This window comes from Laetiporus sulphureus (genome assembly GCF_001632365.1).
Source record: "Laetiporus sulphureus 93-53 unplaced genomic scaffold LAESUscaffold_37, whole genome shotgun sequence".
Lineage (NCBI taxonomy): Eukaryota > Fungi > Basidiomycota > Agaricomycetes > Polyporales > Laetiporaceae > Laetiporus > Laetiporus sulphureus.
Genome location: NW_024468546.1, coordinates 9,025 through 24,197, shown reverse-complemented (window position 1 = coordinate 24,197; position 15,173 = coordinate 9,025). Strand labels below are relative to the sequence as shown.

At 51.9% G+C, this 15,173-nt stretch overlaps 7 protein-coding genes across 7 annotated transcripts; 6 read left to right on the top strand and 1 right to left on the bottom strand.

Annotated features, from left to right (window-relative positions):
- Positions 1–160: 160 nt before the first annotated feature.
- LAESUDRAFT_814408 (uncharacterized protein) lies at positions 161–2,569 on the top strand (the record flags this gene model as incomplete). Its single annotated transcript, XM_040914578.1, has 13 exons — positions 161–294; positions 343–421; positions 639–926; positions 979–1,090; positions 1,144–1,197; positions 1,254–1,434; positions 1,485–1,575; positions 1,629–1,744; positions 1,796–2,000; positions 2,052–2,193; positions 2,247–2,404; positions 2,461–2,474; positions 2,527–2,569. The coding sequence occupies 13 exons, from the start codon at positions 161–163 to the stop codon at positions 2,567–2,569; spliced, it is 1,617 nt and encodes a 538-aa protein (XP_040761477.1).
- Positions 2,570–3,986: 1,417 nt separating this feature from the next.
- LAESUDRAFT_751406 (uncharacterized protein) lies at positions 3,987–4,818 on the top strand (the record flags this gene model as incomplete). The annotated part of the gene is made up of 4 exons (XM_040911664.1): positions 3,987–4,055; positions 4,078–4,208; positions 4,290–4,431; positions 4,518–4,818. The coding sequence occupies 4 exons, from the start codon at positions 3,987–3,989 to the stop codon at positions 4,776–4,778; spliced, it is 603 nt and encodes a 200-aa protein (XP_040761476.1). The 3' UTR covers positions 4,779–4,818.
- A 1,546-nt stretch (positions 4,819–6,364) lies between these two features.
- On the top strand, positions 6,365–8,689 carry LAESUDRAFT_659042 (uncharacterized protein; the record flags this gene model as incomplete). The annotated part of the gene is made up of 11 exons (XM_040904780.1): positions 6,365–6,512; positions 6,567–6,705; positions 6,758–7,130; positions 7,183–7,294; positions 7,347–7,400; positions 7,457–7,637; positions 7,688–7,781; positions 7,831–7,946; positions 7,998–8,202; positions 8,253–8,394; positions 8,448–8,689. The coding sequence occupies 11 exons, from the start codon at positions 6,365–6,367 to the stop codon at positions 8,687–8,689; spliced, it is 1,806 nt and encodes a 601-aa protein (XP_040761475.1).
- Positions 8,690–9,471: 782 nt separating this feature from the next.
- LAESUDRAFT_728737 (HAD-like protein) lies at positions 9,472–10,596 on the top strand. The gene is made up of 2 exons (XM_040909504.1): positions 9,472–9,649; positions 9,717–10,596. The coding sequence occupies exons 1-2, from the start codon at positions 9,581–9,583 to the stop codon at positions 10,512–10,514; spliced, it is 867 nt and encodes a 288-aa protein (XP_040761474.1). The 5' UTR covers positions 9,472–9,580; the 3' UTR covers positions 10,515–10,596.
- Positions 10,597–10,696: 100 nt separating this feature from the next.
- LAESUDRAFT_728736 (NAD(P)-binding protein) lies at positions 10,697–12,250 on the top strand. Its single transcript, XM_040909503.1, has 8 exons — positions 10,697–10,804; positions 10,879–11,040; positions 11,097–11,143; positions 11,224–11,244; positions 11,305–11,380; positions 11,452–11,754; positions 11,820–11,962; positions 12,035–12,250. The coding sequence occupies exons 1-8, from the start codon at positions 10,786–10,788 to the stop codon at positions 12,170–12,172; spliced, it is 909 nt and encodes a 302-aa protein (XP_040761473.1). The 5' UTR covers positions 10,697–10,785; the 3' UTR covers positions 12,173–12,250.
- A 306-nt stretch (positions 12,251–12,556) lies between these two features.
- Positions 12,557–13,280, top strand: LAESUDRAFT_683256 (uncharacterized protein). The gene is made up of 4 exons (XM_040905819.1): positions 12,557–12,799; positions 12,857–12,924; positions 12,996–13,093; positions 13,151–13,280. Exons 1-3 carry the CDS (start codon positions 12,658–12,660, stop codon positions 13,017–13,019), a joined length of 234 nt encoding a protein of 77 aa, XP_040761472.1. The 5' UTR covers positions 12,557–12,657; the 3' UTR covers positions 13,020–13,093; positions 13,151–13,280.
- A 192-nt stretch (positions 13,281–13,472) lies between these two features.
- Positions 13,473–15,048, bottom strand: LAESUDRAFT_814402 (uncharacterized protein; the record flags this gene model as incomplete). Its single annotated transcript, XM_040914577.1, has 3 exons — positions 13,473–14,087; positions 14,140–14,966; positions 15,027–15,048. 3 exons carry the CDS (start codon positions 15,046–15,048, stop codon positions 13,719–13,721), a joined length of 1,218 nt encoding a protein of 405 aa, XP_040761471.1. The 3' UTR covers positions 13,473–13,718.
- Positions 15,049–15,173: the final 125 nt, after the last annotated feature.

Below are 15,173 nucleotides of genomic sequence, written 5' to 3'. Positions count from 1 at the left end.
GAGGAGATATGACAGAAACATTCGAACTCTATCTTCGATATCTTCCATTATTGGTACTTGCACCCCGTGTGAGAGAACTTTATAGCTTCGAGCGCTCCTACAAGAGCGCGCAATTGTTGCTATCGGCGTGCTCCTTGCTCTCAGGCCCATTGTCAGCACGATGCCTATCGACAAGCCATACAGTGGAATAAAGCGAAAGCTCGTGTTGGGAATAGACATTGGGACGACCTACAGCGGCGTCTCGTTTTGCATTCTCGACCCGGGAGAGATCCCTCAAATTCGCAGCGTTATACGGTACGCTATCGAGAGTCTATTGGACAATCATCGCTGATCTTATGTTAGCTATCCTGGACAAGAAGGAGAGAACAAGTTCAAGGACCCAAAGATCCCCACGATCGTGTACTATAGCGAAGATGGAACAGTTCGTGCAGTGGGAGGGGAGGCCAGACTAGACGCCAATCGACTCCAGGCCTTGGATGAAGGCTGGGTGTTGGCGGAATGGTGATTAGGTTCCTTGTTCATCGGGTGGCCTGGAAAAACTGACAGGACGAGGTTCAAATTACATCTCCGTCCACGCGAATTGGCGTCGGATGATGAAGATTTGCCAATGCTTCCGCCAAACAAGACCCGTTGTACAGATCCTGGCGGATTTTATGCGATACCTATATAAATGCGCCAAGGAATACATCTCCGAGGAACACCCAATCGGACGTCGACTGCTGCAGTCGGAGTCCGATGTCGAGTTCGTTCTGGCCCACCCTAATGGATGGGGTGGCAGCCAACAAGCAAAGATGCGGCGAGCCGCGGTACTTGCAGGCCTCATCCCAGACTCGGCCGTTGGTCAATCGCGGATCCATTTCGTGACAGAGGGAGAAGCTAGTCTGCACTATTGCATAACTAATGGTCTCGCTGGCGACGCTGTCAAGGTCAGTATAGTAGTTATCGTATGACCCTCCGTCGCGATAATTGCTTTCACAGACCGGCAACCAATTGATGATCGTCGATGCTGGAGGAGGGACTGTCGACCTGAGTACATACAGGATTATGAGCACGATACCTGTCAAAGCCGTTGAGAGCACTGCTCCGGATTGTAAGTCGCGGATCGGAGGAGTGGGCTTGCCAGATTCGACTCATGGATTGTAGGTGTCATGCAGGGATCGACATTTGTCAATGCCAGAGCTGGACAATTCCTCAGAGGTACGTTGTCACATTTCTGCATATTCATGCATTTTTCCGACAAAGGCGTACCTCAGACAAGCTTGAGAACTGCCGTTTTGGCAACGAAGAATATGTCGAAACGATGCTCGAGTATTTTGAGAACTCTACCAAGCCTACATTCAGGGACCCTACAAAGGCTTCCTATATTAGATTTGGTGGTCCTCGAGATACCGATGAGCAGCGCGGCGTCAAGAGAGGAACGTTGACTTTGTCTGCGTAAGTCAGGTAGACGTCAAATATGCTAGCGATTCTCAAAATGCTTCAAGGTCGGACATGACTACACTCTTCCGACCCTCCGTCAGCGCTATTGAGGATGCAATGAGAAGACAATCGTCAGGGGCCAGCGGACGAATCAATGTCAGTAACTGTCTGGTCATTCTTGTGGAGCTCAACGTATCGAGATCTTTCAGATGGTGCTGCTGGTGGGAGGGTTTGCGGCGAGCCCATATTTGCGTACCGAACTTCAGAACTACGCAAACAGCTCCGGCTTATCGCTATTCTATCCCGATAGTGGACAGAGTCAGCCGTAAATGCAGTCCGGTCTTCGCCACAGTTACTTTTCTCATGTGTCCCACAGCGTCAAAGCTGTCGCGGAGGGTGCACTCTCTTATCACCTCGATGATGTTGTGTCGGCACGTGTGGCAAAGTATGCCTACGGATCGTCTTGTTCCCGTCCCTATATCCCGTCCTTGCCCTCCCATGAGGCACGACAGGACAAGGTCGGCCGTGCCGCATCGGGTCTCCTGTTTATTCCAGATGCCTTTACGACCATCTTACCTAAGGTGCGCGTATTAATTTTCATACATTCCGTAATTTAACATCTATATGGTCAGGGAACGCTAGTGTCGAAGGAGGAGGAGTTTGCGGATTCATTTGTGGGGATCGGCCCGCTCTCCAACGTCGATGTGATCTTGCGAGATGTAACCCGTTATAAAGGATCCGAAAGAAGCCCGCGATGGATGGATGAAGAGCCGGGTAAGCATGAATCGAAGCATCCAGTTCAGTCTAATTTATTGGAAGTACCCTAGAAATGTATGACACGTTGTGCACTATACGCGCGGATATCTCGCACATTCCGACAGTGCGAAAGCGAGGTCTGCAAGGCGACTATTACGAGCAACGTACGAAAATGATCTTCCTGTTTGGCCTAACTGAGCTGAAGGCGCAATTGTCTTGGATGGAGAATGTGAGTTCGTCACGACATGATTCTCCAATCGCACCCACTTATTATAGAAACTTTAGGGTCAGGAGGAAGGGTGCTCATTCATGACAGCGATTGAATGCGAGCTCTGACAATGCCTGTTACAGGAGCCCTGCCACCATTGTCTACGAGGAGGACGATAGTGACTAACCTGGGTGGCCTTCCTCACCAGCGAAACTGCCTTGGAGCAGTGCCAGCTGTCGTTCGAACGTTCTGCGACATTCTCCCATGTACCGATTACCGTTGTACTTGCTTTGTTACTTGTTTTCGCGCTTTGCACTGCTTGCTTGTGACTAACGACATATTCCATCTGTTGTGTTGTGCATGTCCATGCCTCATGGAGATGAGTACAAACAGCTCGGAGCCTATGAAATGCGCAACGGGTACTTTACAATCAGATCGATTTACCTTGACCCGAACCTTGTTCCTATTCAGTCAATCAATTGACAATGACGCCAGAACGCATAATCACAATTCACTCTCTCAACTTTGTCAAGGCGGTGAAGAACGCAACCCAGCTCTTGCCGTCCGCCGGTTCTTGAGAAAGGTATCCGAGCCTGATGTCAGCGATCACCACCTGGCAGCGACGCTCTGATTCTTTGTGGTGTAGCGTCGTCAATGATGACAGACTGCGTTCATGGAAGGTTCTACCTACCTGAATCCCCACGATGAGATGATCAGTCTCACGACGTGCACATGACAGACGGAAGAGATATCTCTAGGATGATGTGTTATGATGACTGGGGAAGGAGAGCAACAGACTGTTGTCGACCGCAGTAAACGAGTCCGTCGTCAGCTTGAGGGTGTTAGGGATTCGTGTCCAGGTTGCGTCCCCCCCCCTCCCCCCCACGACGACGTTAGGACACGGGCACTGAGTTCTTCTTTTGTTGCATCGATGTATCATCCTGTTTCGACTGCAGCCTGCTGGTATTCAGTTGCCAGCTCTTTGGTGAGTTGTACGGCCTGCACGAGCTCCTCTTCTCTGCGTTTGATCTGGTGCCCTTGTTGGTCGAGTAGTTCGCGGATCAGTACTCGGATCAGTTGCGTATCGAAATATTGACCTCTTCCTTTGCCGCATCACTGCTTCCTTTAATCTCGTCCACAGCCTGCTCGAATTGATTTGCTCGCTCCTTCGCAAGTTGTGCATTTCGTACGAGCTCTTCGTCTCTACATATGAAATGCGACCCTGTCCCTTTGCATGCCAGTCGGTGAAGCGGAGGGCAGACACGATAGAATGGCTGTCAGAGACATTGACCACCAATGCCGCGCCTTCACCTATGATCGAAGATCGAAGTGTACGCTAGAGTTGAATGCAACGTTGTGTCACAATTAACTGAGCCTGAGAGCGCCCTGAGGTCTCTTCCAGTGCATTGTGCCTAGTGCTCCGTACTAGCTGAGAACGATCAGCGAGGGCCCAGTCGATTTAGTCCAAGTCAATATGCGCTCGGGTCCGTGCCCCGGCCCGCTCGTTGAAGTTAATGAGACTCGTTCAGGTTGCACATACCAGCCCCAGATGATGTATATTTGAACACGAAACCGCCCTTTCACTTCATCCCGCATCGCATCCATGGCATCTACGACACCGAAGCTCTCGCATTACAAGGTTTTGATGTTCGACGTCTACGGTACCCTCGTGGTATGCATACGTATCGTGACAGGACTGTGAGAATGGCATAAAGACTGCGTTGCAGCCGATCGTTGCAGAAACTTCCCTCGAGTCGAAGGCTGCCGGCCTACATGCCTTCGAGAGCGTCGAGACTAATCTGCAAGCACGCTATTCGAGCATGCGGTACTGCGAGCTGCTCATGCGCACACACGCATAATTGGAGGCCAAACTGCACGGCCAGGTGACCGTGCCTTAGGCCGGCAGCGAGGGTGGGAGCATGCAGACAGCAGTGCAGGCGGGCGCGAAGGAAGTGGGCAGTACGGAGGTGGGATCATCTGCATCTGCTGAGAGCACAGAGAAAACGGACGCACATGTGGCGTTTGGAAAGAGCATCGCGAACTGGCCAGTGTTCCCGGATACGATACCCGCGCTGGAGTAACTTAGCAAACACCTCAAGCTCACCGTGCTCTCGAACGCTTCGCGATGACCCAGCGCATGCGGCAGGACGCCCTGCGGCGTGTCGAGGAGGAGTTGAACTTGGGCGTCGAGAGCGACGAGGTGATGGTGGTCGCGAACAGCGTGTTTCATGATGTCATGTCGGCGAGGAAGATGGGGCTTGGGACGGCGTGGATTGAGAGGAAGAGGCCGGTCATTGGGCATGACCAGGAGGAGGGGGCGCAGGCGACGTTCAGATGTAGCACCCTTGGGGAGATGGCGGAGGTGTTGATGCGAGAGTTGGGCAAGTGGTCGTAAGAGTACACTTTCGCCACAAATAATTAAGCATTGAGTGAAGTCCAATATGTGCCTTCAATGTCCTGTGCAACGATATGCTGTGGCAAGATGTGGCGGGAGGTGACCGCTCGGCCTTTGCCGATCAGCCACGATCGTTCCTCGATCCGCCACCCCTGCACTCAATAAGCGCCCCACGGGACGCGTTACTCAGACCCTCAGCACCATGTGCTGGTATTCAGCGGTGAGACAGGACATCATAGAATATAGAATCACTTGGAGCCAATACGAAAGACTATGTCATGAATGTTCCCTTATCTCCGCCCTGGTGAGTCGACTGATATCCGAGATGATCCCTTTTCTTCACTGATTCTGTCAACAAGAATTTGGACCCTCCCACTGTGCTTCGCTCAGAGGCACATAGGCGCCCGTAGCACTCTTTGCCCACCACTCGGCGTAACGTACCTTTTCTCTCTTTCTTTTCTTCGAGCGCACTGTCACGCACTGTGAAATAGTGTCCTGAGTCACTCTGACATTCGCAGCCTCGTGAAAGTACATCTCGGAGATTTAGGGCTCATTCTTGCGAGGCAGCTACCGAATCATCCATTCTCAGGATTGGCATACTTGGATGAGATCCTCATTCAGCATGTTCTCCAATCCACCCCGTTGTTAAGGTTTTTGGAACTCCAGATTTGTTGCAGATTCTTACAGAATACGCGGCCAGCAGAAAGAAGGTTAATAGATGAGAGGATTGGGAACAATCTCTTCAATAACTCACTGGGACACGAGTCGATCAAAATCTTTCCCACTCTGAGCCTTCTCAACTGTGACCTTCGCATTTTTTGCATCAATTCAGTGGAGATATGGTTGGGGACACCACTTCATGACAAATTGCATTTCTACTCCTAGCACCTTGAGATTGAAAATCTATATACAAAGTACCCATAGATACGTCCAAATCTGAAAGTACGAGTTTTTTCTGAGAACCTAACCCTACCCCTAATAAACAGCCAAATTGCCCCAAGGTCAACGGTTATCAAGAGTATGGTGCTACTGAAAACACTTACCTTTCAGGCCATGGTAAGCTCCATCTTTGCCTTCCATCCTAATCTTGCATCTCCAGGTCCTTCAACTGCAATGCATGGTGAGACTTACAGGTGCAAACCTTTTTTTGTCACCGCTCTTACCGGCGCTTACTACGACTACATTTGGTAATACCAGCGCTTATACTACCGGCATAGCCATATATGGTAATGTATTAGTAAGCGAAATGGCCAAATTGAGGCCCGAAAACTCAAACTTTGGATTTTGGAAAATCTGCTCCAGCCATGTTGTAGAGCATCTCTTTAGCTATGATTCTATATATGTTTCATGAATTTTAGTGCAGATTCTGAAAAGCCTTAGCAAATCTGCGAGATGGCTTAAACACTTACCATGAAGTGGCGTCCCCAACCATATGACAGAAAGTCTCGAACTCTAACTTTAATATCTTCCATTATTAGTACTTGCACCCCGTGTGAGAGAACTTTATAGCTTCGAGCGCTCCTATCAAGAGCGCGCAATTTTGCTATCGGCCTCACCTCCTTGCTCTCAGGCCCATTGTCAGCATCATGCCTCTCGACAAGCCATACGGTGGAATCAAACGAAAGCTCGTGTTGGGAATAGATGTTGGGACGACCTACAGCGGCGTCTCATTTTGCATTCTCGACCCAGGAGAGATCCCTCAAATTCGCAGCGTAATACGGTACGCTATTGAGGGTCTATCGGACAATCATCGCTGATCTTATGTTAGCTATCCTGGACAAGAAGGAGAGAACAACTTCAGGAACCCAAAGGTCCCCACGATCGTGTACTATGGCAAAGATGGAACAGTTCGTGCAGTGGGAGGGGAGGCCAGATTAGACGCCAATCGACTCCAAGCCTTGGATGAGGGCTGGGTGCTGGCGGAATGGTGATTAGGTTCCTTGTTCATCGGGTGGCCCGGAAAAGCTGACAGGACGTAGGTTCAAATTACATCTTCGTCCACGCGAATTGGCGTCGGATGATGAAGATTTGCCAATGCTTCCACCGAGCAAGACCGTTGTACAGATCCTGGCGGATTTTATGCGATACCTATACAAATGCGCCAAGGAGTACATCTCCCAGGAACACCCAATCGGACGTCGACTGTTGCAGTCGCAGTCCGATGTCGAGTACGTTCTGGCCCACCCTAATGGATGGGGTGGCAGCCAACAAGCAAAGATGCGGCGAGCCGCGGTATTTGCAGGCCTCATTCCAGACTCGGACGACGGTCAATCGCGGATCCACTTCGTGACAGAGGGAGAAGCTAGTCTGCATTATTGCTTAACTAATGGTCTCGCTGGAGATGCTGTCCAGGTCAGTATAGCAGTTATCGTATGACCTTCCGTCGCGATAAGTGCTTTCACAGACCGGAAGCCAATTGATGATCGTCGACGCTGGAGGAGGGACTGTTGATCTGAGTACATACAGGATTACGAGCACGATACCTGCCAAGGCCGTTGAGAGCACTGCTCCTGATTGTAAGTCGCGGATCGTAGGAGTGGGTTCCCAGATTCTACTCATGGATTGTAGGCGTCATGCAGGGATCGACATTTGTCAATGTCAGAGCTGGACAATTCCTCAGAGGTGTGTTGTCACGTTTCTGCACGTTCATGCATTTTCCCGACCACGGCGTACCTCAGACAAGCTTGAGAACTCCCGTTTTGGCAACGAAGAATATGTCGAAACGATGCTCGAGTGTTTCGAGAACTCTACCAAGCCTACATTCAGGGACCCTACGAAGGCTTCCTATATTAGGTTTGGTGGTCCTCGAGATACCGATGAGCAGCGCGGTGTCAAGAGAGGAACGTTGACTTTGTCTGCGTAAGTCAGGTAGACGTCAAATATGCTAGCGATTCTCAAAATGCTTCAAGGTCGGACATGACTACACTCTTCCGACCCTCCGTCAGCGCTATCGAGGATGCAATGAGGAGACAATCGTCAGGGGCCAGCGGACAATCAACGTCAGTACCTATCTGGTCATTCTTATGGAGCTTATCGTATCGAGATCTTTCAGATGGTGCTGCTGGTGGGAGGGTTTGCGGCGAGCCCATATTTGCGTACCGAACTTCAGAACTACGCAAACAGCTCCGGCTTATCGCTATTCTATCCCGATAGTGGACAGAGTCAGCCGTAGGTGCAGTCCGGTCTTCGCCACAGTTACTTTTCTCATGTGCCCCACAGCGTCAAAGCTGTCGCGGAGGGTGCACTCTCTTATCACCTCGATGATGTTGTGTCGGCACGTGTGGCGAAGTATGCCTACGGATCGTCTTGTTTCCGCCCCTATATCCCGTCCTTGCCCTCCCATGAGGCACGACGAGACAAGGTCCGCCGTGCCGCATCGGGTCTCCTGTCTATTCCGGATGCCTTTACGACCATCTTACCTAAGGTACGCGTACTGATTCCATACACTCCGTAATTTAACATCTATGTGGTCAGGGAACACTAGTGTCGAAGGAGGAGGAGTTTGCGGAATCCTTTGTGGCGATTGGCCCGCTCTCCAACATCAATGTGATCTTGCGAGACGTAACCCGTTACAAAGGATCTGAAAGAAGCCCGCGATGGATGGATGAAGAGCCGGGTAAGCATGAATCGAAGCATCCAATTCAGTCCGATTTATTCGAAGTACCCTAGAAATGTTTGACACGCTGTGCACTATACGCGCGGATATCTCGCACATTCCGACAGTGCGAAAGCGAGGTCTGCAAGGCGACTATTACGAGCAACGTACGAAGACGATCTTCCTGTTTGACCTAACTGAGCTGAAGGCGCAATTGTCTTGGATGGAGAATGTGAGTTCGTCACGACATGATTCTCCAATCGCACCCACCTATAATAAAAACTTTAGGGTCAGGAGAAAAGGTGCTCATTCATGACAGCGATTGAATGTGAGCTCTGACAATGCCTGTTACAGGAGCCCTGCAACCATTGTCTACGAGGACGATAGTGACTAATTTGGGTGAACTTTCCTGCGAGCGCACCTCCTTGGAGTAGCGTCAGTGGTCGTTCGAACATTATGCAATTATGCTCTCATGTACCGATTATCGTTGTACTTGCTTTGTTGTTTCCGCGCTTTGCACTGCTTGCTTTTGACTAACGATATATTTCATCTGTCGCTCTATGCATGTCCACGTCTCATGGGACATGAATACATCGGTCCGCATCACTGCTTTGGTTAATCTCGTCTACATCTTGCGAGAATTGATTTGCTTCTTCCTTCGCAAATTGTGCATTTCGCATCGCACGAGCTCTTTTTCTCTATATTCAAATTGCGACCCTGTTCCTTTGCATGCTGGCATCGGCGAAGTGGAAGGCAGATGCAATAGAATGGCCGTCAGAGACAGCTACCACCAATGTCGCGCCTTCAAAGCTTCACACCTGGTAAAGTTTGAACGTTTGAGCCTATGATCGATAATCGAAATGTATGGTACAGCAACCGGTCGTAGTCAGCGGTTGCCCTTTGATTGAATGCATTGTTGTGTATTGAGCCTGAGAGCGTTCTGAGGTCTCTGTAAGCAAGCCATGCGCGCTCATGCGGCAGGCATGACGTTCGAATTTGATGCATGATGGGAGGGCTCCGAAGCCGAGCATTAGTCCAAGTCAATATGCACTCGGATCCGTGCCGGCTCGTCGAAACAATTGACTCCTCCGTCGCGTTCAGATTGCATATGATACACGCTATCAGATCCGTGCACAAGCCCTCACAGCCAGCGCAGACGCACATTTGAACACGAAGCCGTTCTTTTGCTTCACTTCGCATTGCATCTATGGCATCCGTGACACCGAAGCTCTCACAGTACAAGGTCTTGATGTTCGACGTCTACGGTACCCTCGTGGTATGCATACTATGCATCGTGATAATGGAGATCGCCATCATCTAACGCTTATTCGCCCGCGAGACAGGATTGGGAGACCGGCATAATGACTGCCTTGCAGCCGATCGTCGCAGGGACCTCCCTCGAGTCGAAGTCTGAAGCCCTACGTGCGTTCGAGAATGTCGAGACTGATCTGCAAGCGCGCTATCCGAGCATGCGGTATAGCGAACTGCTCGCGCACACACACGCAGAGCTGGATGCCAGACTGCGCGGCCAGGGGACCGTGCCTGAGCCCGGCAGCGAGGGTGGGAGCACGCAGACAGCGGTGCAGGCGGGCACGAAGGAAGTGGGCAGTACGGAGGTGGGGACGTCTGCATCTGCGCAGAATACAGAGGAGACGGACGGACACGTGGCGTTTGGAAAGAGCATCGCGAACTGGCCGGTGTTCCCGGATACGATACCCGCGCTCGAGTACCTCAGCAAACACTTCAGGCTCACCGTGCTCTCGAACGTCGACCGCGCCTCTTTCGCGGCGACCCAGCGCGCACTCGAAGGTCCGCCGGACGGGCGGCGCTTCGCGTTTTCCGCAGTATACACCGCGGAGGACGCCGAGTTCTACAAGCCTGACCCGCGTGCGCGGCAGTACGCCTTGCGGCGCGTCGAGGAGGAGTTGAGCGTCAAGAGCGACGAGGTGATGGTGGTCGCGAACAGCGTGTTCCATGATGTTATGCCGGCGAGGAAGATGGGGCTTGGGACGGCGTGGATTGAGAGGAAGGGGTCGGTCATTGGGCATGATCAGGAGGAGGGAGCGAAGGCGACGTTCAGGTTTAGCACGCTTGGGGAGATGGCGGAGGCGTTGAAGCGAGAGGTGGGCGAGTCATCGTAAAGAGTACACCGTCGCTGCAAAGTATCCAGCATTGTGTAAAGTTCGTTGCTCTCGATGTTCTGTGCACCAAAGCCCAAAAAAAACGCCTGGATTGCTGTGGCAAGAGGTGGCGGCTCGGCCTTTGCCGATCAGCCACGATCGTTCCTCGATCCGCCACCCCTGCACTCAAGAAGCGCCCAATTCGACCGTAACGACCGCTCAGTTCATCTTGTTTCCGCTGCCATCAAAGAATATATCGCATATACCTTGCTATAACTCGACTTTAAAGACCATGCGGGTCATCGTTACGGGTGAGTCTTACGAGAAGTTGGTCTACCATCGCTGCGAATTCATGCTATCATTTTGCGTTATTGACCTGCCACAGGCGCATCCGGGGTGTTGGGCTCCGCGGTATACAATGCATTCAAGGCTGCGGGACACACAGTGCTTGGCCTTGCGCATTCTCGGCCAACGGAGGAGCTGAAGCAGCTGGACCTTCTCAATTCTGCCGAGGTGGAGAAGCTGTTCACGGAGTTCAAACCAAATTGTCCGTACGCCCACGCAACAGCGTCGGAATGCGCTCATCTTACGAACTGGCGATAGGGGTTATTCATTGTGCGGCTGAAAGGAGGCCTGATGTTGCTGAAAAGGTGCGCATCGCATTCGTTGACATCGTGGGGCCATGGTTGCTGACTTACTGGCTGTCTGGCCACATCGGGGTCGCCTGCAGAATCCTGAAGGCGCACGACAAGTCAGTATCTCTCCAGCAGAGGTGCAGGCAAGATCGCTCGTTGATCGGCGCTCTCTATAGCTTAACGCCGTGCTTCCCGAGCACCTCGCAAATCTCTCGAAGGCGCTCAAGTTCACTCTCGTATACATCTCCACCGGTGCGTCGTCCTCCTATGTTCCTCATTAAATGCTCCTGATTACTTTGATTGCTATATCTCTTTGCTCATAGACTACGTCTTCGACGGTACATCCCCGCCCTACACCCCCTCCGCGATGACGAAACCCCTCAACCTGTACGGCCGCACAAAGCGCGACGGCGAGCTCGCGGTGCTGGGTGTCGTGGGCAGCAAGAGCATCGTCCTTCGCGTGCCCGTGCTATACGGCCCGGCGCCGAAGAACGCGGACTCGGCGGTGAACATCCTGCTGGACGTCGTCACGGACCAGTCGGGCAAGCAGTACAAGATGGACCACTACGCGACGCGCTACCCGACGAACGTGCTTGATATCGCGGACTTTCTCGTGCGGCTTTCTTGTGAGTGTTGCATGTGTTGCCACGTCGTGGCAGTGGTTGGCAGGGGTTTTTTATTTAAACGGTAGCGCTCCCACATACCCTGGCCATCCCTCCGATTCTGCATTATTCTGCGGGCGAGCCGTTTACGAAGTATGAGATGTGCCTCGAGTTCTCGCGCATCCTCGGCTTGCCGCACAGCCACATTATCCCAGACGCGGAGCCGCCAAAGGTGCGTCGCTCGTGTATTCACGCCGGACAAGTGACGATGGTGCTGATTGGCATGCGGTATGTTCTTGTTTAGGGAGATGCGGCTACGACACGGCCGAGAGACTGCCAGCTGTACACGCGAGAGACGGAGGATCTCATGGAGGGTCATGGCGGATTGGGGTGGACGCCGTTTGAGGAGTGGTGGGAAGAGTATTTGAATGCGAAGCAGTAATGTGCTGAACCATTCCCGGTCTTTCCGGGTATGCTTTATACCTATACCTAGCATATCATGTCGTGGGAGTGCGAGGGGTTGTATAACTACCGCAAGTGTATAAATATCTTTGAAATCATGAATGCGGGGACATCATACACCTTGGCCAAAATTCACAGATACCACGACTATATACGCTGATCTTTCATAACGTTAACTACTATTTCTAGTCAATTACACAATTCCGTGTGTCTTACTCTACACGCTGATGCCCATGCCAACTTCCACCTATAACGCAATCTCCTCACGTGACCGCGGCGCGGCGCGTGACGTCATTTCTTCCTCGCGAGGGCACGCCACGAATTGACGCCACCGCACCTCGCGAGTGGCGTCGAACGGTGGGACATAAAGGCAACCACCTCTTAGCACACATCCAAATAATACCCATATCCTGCTCGAACGTTTTTCGCCTTCACTGCAATTTTTCATCCGCAAATACTAGGAGTATGTCTACATCAACCGGAGCAGGCGCGTCGTTTGGCACCCAGTCTCCTCCTCTGGAGGCCACCGGCCAGGAGAAGCCCATGGGCGTGTCGTCTGTGAGTGGCGAGAAGCCTGAGGCTGTGCCCGATGCTCAGCAGAGGCAACGTGAGTCGCTGCGTGGTATTATTCCTGTGGCGTGCGCTGACTAGTGTGTAATCGTAGAGTACTTCCCTGAGGACGTGGAGACGGGGAAGCAGAGTGCTGATCAGGTGGGATCCGGAGTGCCGTCGGTGAGTGGTCGGTTCGGCAGGGTGGCTTCTGGTTGATTGAGATTCTGACCGAGCGTTGAATATTTGAATAGGAGGGCAAGACGAAGGAGGACTGATTGGTGGTTGGGTTGCGTGCCGCGTGTCGAGAACTCGATATGCTGAGTTGGCGGGATAGAACTCATCATGTCTTGTATGCCACCGAGTTCTTTTCGTCTATATTCTGTCTAATGCATCATGGGGATGGCAGGCCAGCGTGATATTCTCAATGCAGAGTTTCGCTCATCTAATCTATCACCATCAAGTTTGGATGAATGCGACAGCGGTCATAACAAGGACGCGGCCAGTTGTCAAAAGCGCAATGTTTAGATCCTTCGAGTGCCCAGTAAGGACATCAAAAGTCTAGTGAGTAACGCTGTGTTTCACAAGAAAGATATAGCAGTAGCAATCATCTTCCACCGTGAGCCGACAAGAAAGATGGTTCATGCTAGTGGTTCGGGATATTCGCGTAGATTCATTGAGTTTTTAATTCACGACATCTTCAAGCAACAACGAGAAATTTCTATTCTGGAAGGCGATCCAATATACAAGCTGTATGGTAAACATTGAACACTACAAAAGCAATCCATAATGAAGCAGTTGGCGAGAAAGAGATTAATACAGGTTGCAGAAAAATGTGAGAGAGGCAGCAATACATGATGAGGATTGGAGAAGTGAAAGATGTAGATGGTGCAGTGATTCCGTGTGAAAGTAAGACAGAAAGGTAGACTGAGGAAGACCGTAGCATACCGTCACACATTCGATGCCGGCTACTTGTCCTAGAATTCAGGACATTGAAAATATGCGGGATACTCACGCAGATGCCGGTGGAGGTCTTCAAGCGACTTGTATGGCCAACGCGGGTCTTCGATCAAATGTGCGACACAGCCTCTCGTGATGGCCTTCCAGTGTGCCTTTAAGCAATAATCCCGCTGGCTCGCATAGTCGCATCCGGGCCAAGGGCAGTGGTATAGCATGACCGGTGCGCACTTCATCACCATCCGGTCGTCGAAGTGTGAACGATCGTCTTCATGTCGCTTGAGGTCCTTGACCTCATCGAATGTCCATGGACATCCCCGCGCCCTGAAGCGGCAATGCTGCTTGCGGTTGCATTGTACCTCCTTCTTCCGGAAGAGGTCCCATAGAACCTTTGAAATAGATTGTCAATGATATGTCTCGGAGGTGAAGTGAAGAACTCACCAGATCCCCTTCATCTGCCTGCTGACCGTCCGACTCGGCCGGTGGCGCATTCTCGTCGTTCTCCTCTCTGTGCTTCCGCTTGCGAGATGTTGCCTTCGCACCAAGCTTGGCCGCCAACGCCTCGTTCCGACGTCGCCGAACAAATTGTTGCATGCTGCTGGAACGGATAGATGAGGAACCCGCCTTCGAAAGGGACTCTGCGGAGGCAGGAGGAAGCGAGCGCGCTTTTTTTGCAGGCCTATGTTGGACAGCATCAGGCAGGGGTGCGTTCTGCATGAGAGTCTGCAAGGGCGCGAGTGCAGGTGCAGACGGGTACTCTGGCGCGTCAGGAGGAAGGGTAAAGTCAAAGTCATTACTCCAAGTAAGACCCTCCACAGCCGAGGGTCCGACCAGAAGTGGGTCACTCAGCATTTTAGGCTCAGGCAAAGTGCGACTATACCGCGGTGCAATGCTGGACCACGATGATCCAGCATCTGGAGACGATGTAATTGACGATAAAGAGGCAGGAGGGATAGGCCAGTCCCCTGCAACGCCTACAGGCATGTCTGGGATCGTATATCCAAAAGTAGGAAGTTCGGAGCCGGTGGGAGAGTAAGTGCCATCCAGGGAAAAAGGAGCCGAGTCGAGTCCGTATGAAGGAGCGCATGTATCCGCCTGCATGAACAAAGACTCATCCCAGAGATAAGACGGCGAGAGATCCTGTGGCACTGGTGGCAATGGGTGGTCAACAGAACGAGAGGCGGTTGGGACCTTACGCGGTGTGGCGGGTGCTATATCGGTGGCGCGACTAGTTCTGGTAAGAGGCAGCCAACCCCACTTTGGCGACACTGTGTGTGACATATCAGCCTGCGAGATGATAATAAATGCGACTAGATATAGCGACGTACAAGGAGTGGCGGGCAAGTCCATGCTGGCGAGGATGCTCGCTTCGAGAGCATAATTGCGTTGAGATGGGAACGTTGATGGCAATCCAGTTCCGCGATAGTCGAAGCTTCCAGTATCGGCGAAATAAGGATACGTCAACCATGCATCGG

Excerpts from the sequence above, each read along its gene's own strand:
- LAESUDRAFT_728737 (XM_040909504.1), top strand. The coding sequence starts at position 9,581 with ATGGCATCCGTGACACCGAAGCTCTCACAGTACAAGGTCTTGATGTTC. Across the intron at positions 9,650-9,716 it reads ACGTCTACGGTACCCTCGTG|GATTGGGAGACCGGCATAAT; the intron begins GTATGCATACTA and ends CCCGCGAGACAG.
- LAESUDRAFT_728736 (XM_040909503.1), top strand. Across the intron at positions 11,245-11,304 it reads ATCCTGAAGGCGCACGACAA|CTTAACGCCGTGCTTCCCGA; the intron begins GTCAGTATCTCT and ends CGCTCTCTATAG. Across the intron at positions 11,963-12,034 it reads CAGACGCGGAGCCGCCAAAG|GGAGATGCGGCTACGACACG; the intron begins GTGCGTCGCTCG and ends GTTCTTGTTTAG.
- LAESUDRAFT_683256 (XM_040905819.1), top strand. The coding sequence starts at position 12,658 with ATGTCTACATCAACCGGAGCAGGCGCGTCGTTTGGCACCCAGTCTCCT. Across the intron at positions 12,800-12,856 it reads CGATGCTCAGCAGAGGCAAC|AGTACTTCCCTGAGGACGTG; the intron begins GTGAGTCGCTGC and ends GTGTAATCGTAG. Across the intron at positions 12,925-12,995 it reads TGGGATCCGGAGTGCCGTCG|GAGGGCAAGACGAAGGAGGA; the intron begins GTGAGTGGTCGG and ends ATATTTGAATAG.